The 12,805-nt window shown below is 46.1% G+C and overlaps 1 protein-coding gene across 1 annotated transcript; it reads right to left on the reverse strand.

Moving 5' to 3' along the window:
* Positions 1-1,095: 1,095 nt before the first annotated feature.
* Positions 1,096-12,194, reverse strand: LOC120850688 (endothelin-converting enzyme 1-like). The gene is made up of 2 exons (XM_040223304.2): positions 11,976-12,194; positions 1,096-2,811 (listed from the first exon to the last, which is right to left on the reverse strand). Exons 1-2 carry the CDS (start codon positions 12,105-12,107, stop codon positions 1,096-1,098), a joined length of 1,848 nt encoding a protein of 615 aa, XP_040079238.2. The 5' UTR covers positions 12,108-12,194.
* Positions 12,195-12,805: the final 611 nt, after the last annotated feature.

Raw genomic sequence — 12,805 nt, forward strand, 5'->3', positions numbered from 1 at the left:
CCTCCGGGTTCGGCTCTGGTCCGGCAATACCCGTCCGGCTCTGTACCCCTCCCCCTTCGGCTTCTGGCGGCTGTTCGCGGTAGCGGATAGAGATGACGGTTTTGAGGACCTAGGATAGATGGCGCCACTAAAGCTCCCTATAATAAAAGTTTTACCGCTCCAACCCAGGGATCTTCGTTCCCTTCGCGCCGCCGGACCCAGACCCCCTAGAGAAGAAATCTGCGGCCCGACAAGAGGATCAGCGTCGGCTGCGAGATCAAACACCCTACAACCCGGCACCGTTACCCAAGGGTTTACCCAGAGGGGCACAAGTGCTAATACACAAGGCCCGCACCGGAGCTGCGCTCACCGAAGGCATACTCGCTCGGTGGCGTAGCTACAAACCATGGAGGGGCCGCCCACCCGACCAAGTGCCACCGGAAGGGTCCGAGCCCGCTGCACTTGTCGTCTGCACTACATGCACCGCCGGCGTGAGCCCGACGATCCGACACTTACTCTGGGATTGTGCCGGCTTGCGAGACAAAAGAGCCAAACACCTGGGGCCTCACATCGACACTTTAGAGGCCTGGATCACACCGGTTAACGAGGCACGGACCAGGGAGACGCTGATCTCCCTATGGGAGTTTGCGCGCTCGACAGGAGTGCACCGCCGAATGTAAACTTTTCCGACCTATGTTCCCCTTCCCCCAATGAGGCCATGGCGCCACCCTTTTTGAAAATAAAGTTAATCATCATCATCATCATCGATGATACCAGGTGTTTGACGCATTTATATTTATGTTGGAACAAGATTTATAGAAAAGTTACCTTTTATCGAGCAGGTATTCGCACAACTTGCTTTCTACAAGACCCCTCCCCTCCCCCCCCCCCCCCCCCCCCCCCCCCCCCATTGACGTCACGCCGCGCGTTTCTCATGGCAGCCGTTCGCGGTTGCAGGTCGAGGAATACTATTCTAAATTTTGCCTCGTGATTACGCGGCGGAATTGCAACATTTCGATGGAAGGAGGTGTGTTTTCTGTCCTTTGTGGCAAGATGAACAATGTCAAAAGTAGAAGATGCCAATTCTTTTAACGTTAAAATCGTTGCACAGCTCATTTAACTAGCTTTCTTTAGAATGCAAAAGCTGATATTGAAAAAATGCAGATTTCTTTTAAGAACGCTTACCGTGCCCTTTGCCGCTCTGAAGGCCGTCCGTGCAACTTGCCATCCAAGACCGCCATAGTTGATGGCCATGGTGCCGTCTCTGTAGTAGAACGGTGAAGAAAGGGCACTCAGTGAAATTGACAGTTTGTTCCCCAAAGGCATGTAGTCCACGATTGGGTCGAATAATCCCGGCAGGTCGTAGAGATCGTCATACTCTGGTAGGCCCAAAAGCCGGCCTTTTGTGCCAAGCGTCTGATTCCAGAAGTCGATGTAGAGACTCCACTGATTGGGAAAAGCCTTGTTTAGCGAGCTTTCTATAGATTTAGAGGGCCAGAGTCGAAAATGGAGTTGGCGCACCCTGTCGGCGGCACCACTGTTTTTCTGTCCCAATCTTAATATGACGTTCTGTTTTATATTTGTCAACAGCGTAGTGACGAGATCCTGACTCGACTTTGGGAAGCGGGCGTCCACGTAGCCAGTCAACATGGCTGCGCCATACCTCTGTTCAATTTGATAATAGCATACCATTGGAAGCAGCTTCATGGCTGAGCTGTAGAACGTAATCGCGAGAAGTGAGTCCTCGGCAACGTTCGTGTAAAGTTCAACAAACCAAAACCCAATGACGTTAAGAACATGTTTCCACGGTAAGGTTCTGGTCAGATCGTTTACAGCCGCAAGAAGTTCGGCATTATTTGTGACTACCTCGGTACTGCCTGTCAAGGTCGTGTGGTTGTCAGTGCGAAAATATCTGTTCAGAAGCCCCAGCCACGTGTTCTTGCTGCTGTTAGTTTGTGATGCTGTACCTTGCAGTACGTCGATAGTCATGCGTGTGAAGCCCCGCGAGTTGACGACAGCGATTTTAAGCTTTTTGATTATGTATTCATAGGTATCTTGCACGGGCTCTAACATTTTCATATTTTGGTCCCCATGATGATAAATGGGATGAAAGACTAACATCCGATTTCGAATAATCTCCTTGTCAAAGAATCCTTGAAGCTTTTCTTCTCCGAGAATAATGTCTGTCAGGCGATTGGAACGCACGACCACGGAGACTTGAGGAAAGTCCTTGAAAAGCCTGGTCTCGAAGAGCACCGGCAAGCCCCAGTTGATGTCCAAGTCCAGAAGGACGTCTAAAGGATGCCTGTCACCCTGCGCTTCGTAAGGCCAAGGAATGCCACGAGCCTTCATGAAACTTTTCAGCCTTCTTAAGTTCGAGGGCAGATTTTCTTTCCCTCTTTCGATGCAAGATTTAAACGTCGCTGCTACTCTGTTGAACGACGCCAGACTGCTCGTGCCGTTGAAAAGCATGAGGGCGTTCGCCTGCTGGAGTCTTGCTCTCACTATACCCGCGGCGTCCGAGATATTTATTATGCCAAGGGAGCCGTGCTTCCAGTTGCCGCACACGTACGCGTAGAAGTCTTCACACGGCTGAACGGATCTGTCCATGCTTTTGGTGAGGAGGGCCGTGTGTTCGAGGCAACCGTCCGCCGTGCACCAGGACAGCACGGTCGCTTGTGGTTTCTTGGAGCTCAATGTCCGCAACAATAGGATCATCACCGATAGCAGGAAGACGCAAGAGATCACGACGAGAGCTGCCATCGCCGTTGTATTTCGCTTTTGCGTTTCCTGGTCCGCCTTCAAGGAGCGTTGTTCCAGTTGGGCGACCACCTAAAATAGAACGAGTAAGGGAGTACGTCAGTGGCATCTCGACATTCCATTTCCGCAAGGGTACTAAACGACGTATTGGCATAGAGTAATATAGTAAACGTAAAGAGAGGACACAGGAGCCGATTCGCGGCCCAGATAGTGCGTTTCATACCCTCCGCAACGTGGCGCTTTTCTGCAATTCGGTTAAAATTAATTAAAACTCTTTCTGTGAAAAGTATTTATTTTTTAATTGGCAGTGCTTTAAAATTGTTTAAAATACAACGGCTAAATAGTTTAAATCATATACGTCACAAAAAGCACGTGATCAATGGCGCCTGCCATGGCCTTCCTGCCTGCACGCCGTCGCTTCTGCATCATTCTGCATGGCCTTTGCTCGTCCCTGCGTCGTTCGTCTGTGCCGTGCGTGCCGTCCATCTGTGCTTTCTGCTGCATCATGTTCGGTCGACTGTGCATCAATCAAGGTAACGCATGACCGCCCGCGTGCTCGCATGCTCGGCGTGAATTCGTGCAGCCGATCGGTTCGAGCTTCTCGCGCTGTTCTTTCTGCCGGGCTGTCTGGCTGCACTTGAGCCTGTGTGCATGTTGATTTCCGATGAGATTGTTTTAAAAAAAGAATTTAACTTACGATCCAGCACACGACATTGTCCATGGGTTTACGGATGACGGTGTTGAACGAACCTCTAACATTGCAGATAGAGCCTTGGTTGTTATGCTGTCTGAAATTTCCAGGAGGTGCGTTTAGCCCCTTGCATACACTGTTGTGCACACTCCAACAACGTCTTCTGTTTAACGCAGTCTCCTCATTTCTCTCATTCGGGAGCTTAAAGGGGCGGTGCAACGATATTCAATTGGAATGTGTTTCACTTTACAGGAGCTTACTGCCACTAGTGGGAATCAAGGATACTCGCACGCAACGCCACTGACCAAGAAACTCCTTTGTTGCGCTATAATTTCGAGGACAAAACCGAGTGTTTTCATTTAATCTCTCCTTCGAAAAACCCGATGACGCAGCTGGGCGGTAGCAGTACCGCCCAGTTACGATATTTGAATACGGCTCATAGATTGGACCCGAGCATGGCGTGGACACTCGATTTGGACTCGTGATAATCGATAGCTCGAGAAACATTCGGGTAGTGTCCTGTGTCCAATCGCTGCAATGACGACAACAGCCGAACCATAACAATGTCTTGAACAGCGCGTGTCCTGTGCCTTGCCAACCCCAGCGCATGGCTATGATCAACATTGGCGGCATATAATCGGCTCCAGATCACGGGGCCGCTTGTTATGGCTTCGAGTTGAGGGGTGAACTCTGCTCGTTTTTCTTTATTTTTTTCTGCGACTTCGATTGCGTGTGGTGAAAATGAACGGGTATTTCACAGATCATTAACGTCAGGGATTCGTTCTAAGCGGTATTTGCGCAAAATAAAAATATCAGTGCATCGCCCCTTTAAGACTGTTGGCTTTACAGTAAAGGCTGTGGTCTGTGGTTAGGGGGCTTCAAACAACAGCTTGGTGTGTGTGTGGATAAGCCATTTCTTGAAGTTGACAACGAACACGTTTACTTTGTCTTTGATGTTAAACACCTTCACAAAACAACCAAGAGCAATCTCCAAGCCCACAAACTTTGCATTTGAAATGAGGTCATTGAGTGGTCTTCTTTATTGAACTTTATTGTTCTATCCATGAGATGAGCTTGCAATTGGCTCCGAAACTTACTGAGAGAAACATTTTTTCAAGAACCTTTCTGTAACGTGGAAAAAAATTGTGCCCCACAGGTCTACTCTTTCTTGCAATCATATCCCTTGTTTATGCCAAGGAACTTCCTGAGGCAGCCATGGCTACAGCCTTTTTCTGTGATAAGATGTGCATACTTTTTGACTGTCTAAATAGCTAAGAAATTCAAGAAGACAGGGCAGAAGTTGCGTCATGCCAATCTGAAGGGAGAATCTGAAATACTTGATTTTTTCCACCAGTAACTCGGATGGATTTCAGCATGGCAGTTCCAAAGGAGGAGGCAGCCATAAGCCATCATTGGGTGGCAAGTTACTATAAAAAGTTTCCTCATGCTCTGTGATGAGCTTTCAAGCAGCCATGACTTGAAGTTCTTACTTACACGACGCCTGCAGCAAGACACACTTGAGAACGTTTTTGGAGCTATATACGACAAATGCTGGGCTGCAACACAAACCCAAATGTGGATCAGTTCACCTCAGGACTAAAACACCTCTGGATAAAGAAACTGTTCAAACTGTCGGACAATGAAAACGTAGAGGATGACAAGGCTGACCTCCTAAAGGAGTTGCAAATATATTTGCACCATGAAAGATTAATTTCAGACATTGTGAAATGTCTTCCAATTGATAACTTCCCGCCAATAGAGGATATTTCTGAGCTGGCATCAGACATCAGGTCTAACATAATTGATGACTCGTCCACTTTTTTATTACGTTTGGGGCGATTTGATCAAGCTTTTGCTTGAGCAGACAACTTACAGCTGTGGCTGTTCTCAGCTGCTATCGGGTGAGTCTAATAACTTGACCAGGCCTCACCAGTACTGTCTTGTTCCTAAAGCATACCACGTGCCTGGAAAATTCTTCGGGAACTTAGTAGTACCATCACAGGCTGCCTTTCATTTTATTCAGCAACTAGAAAATGACTTTCTTCCCATAATTGAGAGTGTGACACATGTTCGAGGAGTCTGTGCCGCCTTGTATAGCACACTTTGAGGTCTGGGTGGTTTTAGCCTTTGCCCAGAGGAGTACCAGAAAGGGTTTTTTAAAGTTGTTTTGCAGAATACGCTTGTGTTGACATGTTTGATTTCTTAACCGGAATTTGGACAAAGTTCGGTTGCACTCTTCAGTGGTTAATAAGAACGAGACAGGTTTAACTGTTAATAGTGTATTAACAGAGGCGGTTGCCAAACCAAAAACAAAAAGTGCTTAAGTGGGCGGTGCAGCTTTCTCTCCAAATATTTGTTTCCCCTTTTTCCAGCGAATGCGTATCACGGCTCCCTAACAAAAATATTTGTCCACTTTCTACAAAATTGTGATAGAAAATAGTGTATAGAGGCTAAAAATATTTGAAAGAAAATGTATCCACTTTTGTATCCACTGTCCATAGTCTTTTAGCCGCTTTTTTCTGAAGCCATATTTCTTTTCTGAACAATTTCGGGGAATGTTTAGGGACGTTGAATCTTGTCAGATTTCGAATAGAGTTCTCTTTGTTTGTTAATGGCTTGAGGCTATGCAAATTGGTGTTTTTTTATATTTGCCGGAAATCGGGAATTTGTACTATCCGGCGTGTGCTTCGCAATGTTATTATACTCTTATGACTGGTAATGATAGCGATGTCTTATTTATTTTTGCACTTACTTCCCGTACCCGAGTCGGCGTGAAAGTGAATGTATCATACAGCATGTTCTCCGTGGAAAGGTTTTGTTAACTTGGTTCCGTTAAGAACCTATTACGAAGTGTACGATATGCCGAAGTCCTTCATATTCATTTATTTTTGTGAGTATCAATCTCTTTCGTATAAAACATACAGAGCTTCTGAAGTAAATCATGTATACATGAGTGTGGTCCAATAAAATGTGTTCGAACCACTTACTGTTGTTGACCCCAAAATGCTCCACCAGCCAGGAGTCAATGTGGCGATTGTGTAACTTCAATGCTTTACAACAGAAAAAGAACAAGAAATATATATACTTATGCTTTGTGAAGTAAGTTGAAATATTGTTTGATACATTTTGCACGGACTCTATTGTAAAAAATAAAGCAAAAGAGCGTCAGTATTAAAAAACGAAACAAAACAAAAAAACAGCGGCTTCGGGAGTCAAGGAGCTCCCGAGAGCCGAGCGAGGCGGGGAGGAAAGAGAGAGAGAAGGGTACCAGAGAACCGGGGCAGAAACGCCCAAACCGAAACCGAAACTAACTTGACCGGAAACGGAATCAGATTACACTTAATACCGCCCGCTAGGAGCGCTACCTGTCACTGGTCTATCTGGGCCGCTGGGGCCTATGGCAGTGTCCGCTCTTTACCTTGTGTATATTACTCTATGGTATTGGTTCGTTCGTTTAAACTGTTAATTATGCCAGTTACATATTCAAAACGCAATAAATCTCGTATTTAATTTTACTCCAAAGATTCTTTTTTTTTTTTTATAATATGACGTTTAGCGCCAAGTATACGTTCCCGAAAGGATTCACGCTGAAACACAAAATAAACACAAAACGATAAAAAAAGCTTCTGACACTGGGGTCATTTATAGAGCAGAAGGCTTTATAGAGGAGGATCCAGAGTTACATAAAAGCGCCAAAAACACTTTGTGCCACCCCCCTGTCTCCAACGGACGCGCCGCGAATTCGCCCGAAGTTAAGATGAGCCTAGGTCGGGACGCGCTACCTGAAATCACCGCTAAGGCACGGTTGTATAAAATCAATATTAATTGTACTGCAAAACCTTGCAAACTAAAGATTTTAGAAAACATCACGCGCCCCCCATTTTGTACTAAACTCCAATAAAAGTTCCTACAAAAAGAGTTTCTTTTTCGTTGTTCTTTACGTTTTTAGTACGTTGAAACGTACGTATCCTGATTCAGTTACCAAAGCAGCCGTCTGGCGGCGCGTCGAGCGACGCTTGGCGAGTCGTGGTGAGTGAGGAAGGGGTACTGTTCGGTGCATGCGGCGCCTATGAGCAGTTCTGTAACTGGGCTAACCTAATAACGTTGGTTGGAGCAAGGCACGTGACCCGACGTTACGGGAGCACTTGTGCCACCACCCCAAATGTGAGACGCGAGGCCCCGAGGAACCGGCTGTCGTCTGCTAGCCAAGAGTCGTCAGCTCTGAAACCAACCAACTTCGGACAAACGTCCACCGCAGCAACGTATCCGTCCTCTAGTATAGCGAGCACTTCGGAAACAGTTCATAAGACAATCATACGCTCAATTTAGTCACGAATTTGTGACGGGTGCTTATGCCAGAAACAATGCGAAGTTTTGAGCGGAAACCACCGATTACACGGCTGCGATCACCGGCGATCGCCAACGGCCATGGCGCTACAAGGCGAAAAAAAAATCGAGCGGATACGAATGTGGCGTAACTTTTTTGGTTTATATATAATTTAAACTACTAAATCTTTGAATATTTATTCTCTAATCTTCATATCTTCTCGTTATAGATGGAATCGCGCGAGTTCAAATGCCGTTAAAAGGAAAAGACACATGGAACTACTTTTGTCGCGGAGGACTCTGTTGCTGTTGCGGTAACGAGGCCCCGGTGGCCTCGACCATGGAGTGTTATCCCGTACCTTGCTCGGGCACCCTTATTGGGTCGCGGGGGCCGCAGCCTCCACAGTTCGCCAAGTTATCGTGAAATGGAGTATAGTGTGGCGCCGAAGAACGTCCTTTGTCTCACCAGTTAGTTTCGGTGCTGGCAAAGGCCAGGGCGTGAAAGCGTAGTTTTGAAGAATGCTTCACTCGCACAAGCACTCGGGCGGAGAAAGCGCTTTCGAAAACCAGGCGCCCGCGCCCGTGTTTCTGCCGGCACTCAAAGCCACATTTTGAGCTGAAGTGTACGTCCGCCATCTTGGTTGCGATGAGAAGCCAGCGACCTAAGGGGCGACGAGCACGTACAGTGCGCTGCAATATGAAAGACCCACTGGTAGCGCGTGGCTGAGCGCTCCGAGTGGGTCTTTCATATTGAAGCGCACTGTACATGTGCAAGAACAGCGTAAAACAATACTAACCCTTGGCTCGCAGGAGTGAATGACGATCGATGACGGAGAGCAGTAGACCTCGATTGTTAACGACAACGCTAGGAAATGGACAAACAGCAGAACAAGCTCGACGCAACAAAGATGGCAGCACGCAGAGTGCTGCCAGACGTTGGAGCGATTTCACATATGGTCAATTGACCCCGTAAGTGATGGCTTCAGAACATGACGCTCAGCTAAAAGAAATGTTGCTAGAGTCGTTGTTATAAACAAATGCGTGGGGGTTCGACGGGAGGTTAGAAATTGTCTGATGAAAAAGTAAATAATTTTTGTAAGCTTTGTGTCTTTTATCTAATCATGAAGACTTTTTCCATCGTATCACTACCATAAAGCGATGACAAAGACCCGTAAAAAACTTTCACAATCGGTTTTGCTTTGCTAGCAGATGGCACAATGGTTTCGCGGGTTTAGTGACTGAGAGAGTAGGCGACTGTGAAAAATGTAGTAGGTGACGATCGACGAAACTTTTATTCTCAGGGTCAACTTTCTGTGGAATTTCGAAGGCGATGAATGCCCGTTCAAAGATTTGATCGACGCACAAAGCTGCAGGAGCGTCCGAACGCCTTCCCGTGGAGCTCGCTTTCATAATATTTGAGAAGGTGAAAACACTGTGAAGACGAATCACGTACGACGACGACGTGAAGTGCATCATGGTCGGAGTGCAAGTCAGCGCACGTTTCAAAGATTTCTGACAACACAGTTCTTCAGTGCAGATTTGTGTGACGAAACGAACTGTCCGCAATATATATACAGGGTGTTTTTTGTTTTGTTTTAAGCTTTACAGATTTGTTTAAAAAAAGCCGTGAAAGTTACGCTTAAGCGGTTTGTAGAGGTGAGTTATACGGCCAGAGGGACAATATGTGGGTGGCTACTCTTTTCGGTAACTTGGCTAATTAATTAAAATTCGTTAATCAACTTTTTATTCGGTGAAAATAGACATATGGTTCCAGTTAGAAACTTACTGAGTGTCATCGAAAACCACTAAATCAATACACTTTAGAACAACTTGAAGCTCGTGAGAAACTCGGGGACGCGCCATAGTAACCACTCGTGAAGAAGGCGTAAATCTAGCAGTGGCGAAACGCGTATATATATATATATATATATATATACTTCTACTTCATGTGGAAGATACATACACGTTCCGCCACTGCTAGCTTTACGCCTGCTTCATGAGTGGTAAATTTGGCACGCCCCCGTGTTTCCCACGAGCTTCAAGTCGTTCTAAAAAGAGTTGATTTGGTGGTTTTCGATGACGCTCAGTAAGTTTCTAATTGGAACCCTGTGTTTTCACTAATCAAAAAGTTAATTCACGAGTTTTAATTAATTACAATAAAGTGGAGATTTGGGCCAGTTGGTTCATTGCAAACAAAAAGCGCTTGTCCTGTATCCATTCGTCTATGTTCCTGTATTTTTTCGACGTCTTTTTAAATTTATTAGTCTACTATTGCAAAAATTATCCACCCATATAATGGCCCCCTGGCTGTATAACTCACATGCAGAAACCACTTAAAGGGGCAATGCAACAATTCTTGTACTTTGCGCAAATACCGCTTAGGACGGATCCCTGACGTTAATGACCTATGAAACACGCGTTCGTTTTTCACCCCACGCAATAGAAGTCATAGAAAAAAAATAAGGAAAAACGAGCAGCGTTCACCCCCTCAACTCACAGCCAGAACAAGCGGCCACGTGATCTACAGCCGATTATATGCCGCCAGTGTTGATCACGGCCACGCGTTGGGGTTGGCAAAGCACAGGACACGCGCTGAGTTCCAGACATTGTTATGGCTCGGCTATTGTCGTCGTTGCAGCGATTGGACATGGGCCACTACCCGAATGCTTCTGGAGCTAGTAATTATCACGAACCAAAATCGAGTGCCCACGCAATGCTCGGGTCCAATATATGAACCGCATTCAAATATCGTCATTGGGATGTACTGCGATCCCCACGTTACGTCATAAAACTTTGCAAAGGAGAGATTGAACAAAAAAGACCGCTTTTGTCTTTGAAATTACACCGCAACAAAGGAGTTTCTTGGCCAGTGGCATTGCGTGCGAGTATCCTTGAGTCCCACTAGTGCCAGTTTAAACAAAAGTGTAAAGCTTTAAAAAAACTGTAATATATTGATACGTGCATGACTGAGCAGGAATGCTTTCCCTTTTACCCCGCATCTCTACCAGAAATGTCGCGAATAGAACGGCTCGAGAAGCGTAAACTGAAAATAAAGGTTTAATCGGCAATTTTGTGCCAGAAACAAAAGAAGAAATCCATTGAAACAGCAGCAGCCTACGCCGCTGCGTTGCCGTGGCAGTCGGCTGGAGCGAGAGTGAATGTGCCTCGTCGTCGAAAGAATTCGAGTGAGTCGGCAAAGCTCACGCTCGACTCCTCATCTACAACACATGGCATCACGAACATTCGACCTAGAATGTTCGAGACTCACTAGGCGAGGTCACTCTGGCCCCCTTATCTTTTACACTCGAAGAAAGAGTAAACACGAATCTTCTAGACGTAAGGAGTAGTGTTCCTTCTCGGTCATGCACGTGGCAATATAACTTATTCGATGTTATTAGCCTTCTCCTTCGCTATCTAGGTTCGTACTTAAAACTTAAGAATCAGTAGGATTTCTTCTCAGTGTGGTGACAACAAGCAGGTGCGAAACACACCCCCAATTGCGAGCCTGAAAAACAAAGTTTGGGATCTCAAACAGTCAAACTAATTGCTCCGTCATTACAACACACGTTAACAGCAAAATAAAAAAAAAAAAGGTCCCGACGTTGCTTTGATATCATGTTCTAAACAGGTTCTTTTTCTCGCTGTATTTTTAGCAAATCTACACGCGTGGGATGATTTTCGTCAGTCAGTATCGTATCGCACGGAAATGCAATTCGTTTTTATAAACCTGGAGTTCTCCAATTGGCCCTGCCGAGTTCAAAATATTAAAAAAATCAAAATCGTATCATTGTGCGAAAGGTTCAAACTGTTGCAGACGTCATACCTAAGTCATTCGGTGTGCGTTCGTCATGCGTTTGTCGTCTGCAGCAGGCATTTAGAGACGTCTCGAGGACCGGAAGTTGTCGTCGCAAATATTTCTGAAACGGCCTATTCTCGGCAAACTTCTGTCGTAGTCAGTGTGAAATCTAGGGTCCCCCCCATATCGGTTCTATTTAGACGTTTAAATTCCACGTCCGATTTCTGACCGATCATTCTTTCAAAGCCTAATCCATTCCCATGTATTCGCCCATAGCAACGCCCCTACCAACGGTTTGGAGTGGTGACGTCACACATACAAAATCAATTGCCAAAAAAAAAAAAAAAAAAAGTGGCTCGGTATTCTGCCCCAATCCAGCCGCGTCTGAATTCAGCATGGCGGACGTCATGATCAAATTCGTACCAGGCCCCTTAGCTTAGCAATCGTTTCTGCGTCTTCTGCTTCGGTCTTGCGCTTGAGGCTGGACAAGTGCAGGCCCTTCCTCCGCTTCTGAAATCCGCTAGCGTCGTCCTCGGTCGGAGATTTGCTCGCCATGGGCTTGTCCTTTTTCGGGGCCACGAGGGAGTCCTTCCGGTCCTTCTTGTGTGGCAAGGCGCTTCCTTCTTTCACTGGTTTAACGTGAACGCCCTGAAGTATTCACACGTAAGGAGATACAATTACCGCGTGTTGAAAGTTCTCTTTGGCAACTGCCCATAGCTTTGACTAATCTCAAAATCTCACGTTGTGACTTTTTTTATTTTTTAGAAAACACTGATAATGAAAGATTAGTTCATTAATGCCGATTTAGGCCACTTGCCTAATTCCGCACCGGAACACAAGATTCGCGCCTAGCCATTGCGGCTCTGGGTCCACCCAGCGAAAGTGACACCCCATCCAGGACCATGCTTTGCGGCAGGCGTATTCGGAAAAGCTTATGGAGTAGCCTAACAGGCCACTTTCGGCACATCGATTGAGAGGTTTTTATGAACGTCGCACCGCTTGGTTTAAAGGGCCCCTTAAAAGAAAAAAAAAACGTTTTTGAAAAAAATCTGGTTGGGACATGCATGTCAAAAAATTAATTTTAGGCGAAAAAAACTTTTTTCACAGCAGTATTGACAGCGCGAGACGCGATGTTGTCGGTAGTCACCTCCTTTCCACTTGTTTTCTTTCACGGCATTTGGGGGGTATGAAGGAGAGGTGGATCGGCTTGGGCCATCACATTGAGGTGGAGAGAGCGTGTGATTATCTCGTTG

This window comes from Ixodes scapularis, unplaced genomic scaffold, assembly GCF_016920785.2.
Source record: "Ixodes scapularis isolate PalLabHiFi unplaced genomic scaffold, ASM1692078v2 PGA_scaffold1__304_contigs__length_218370807, whole genome shotgun sequence".
Classification (NCBI taxonomy): Eukaryota; Metazoa; Arthropoda; class Arachnida; order Ixodida; family Ixodidae; genus Ixodes; species Ixodes scapularis.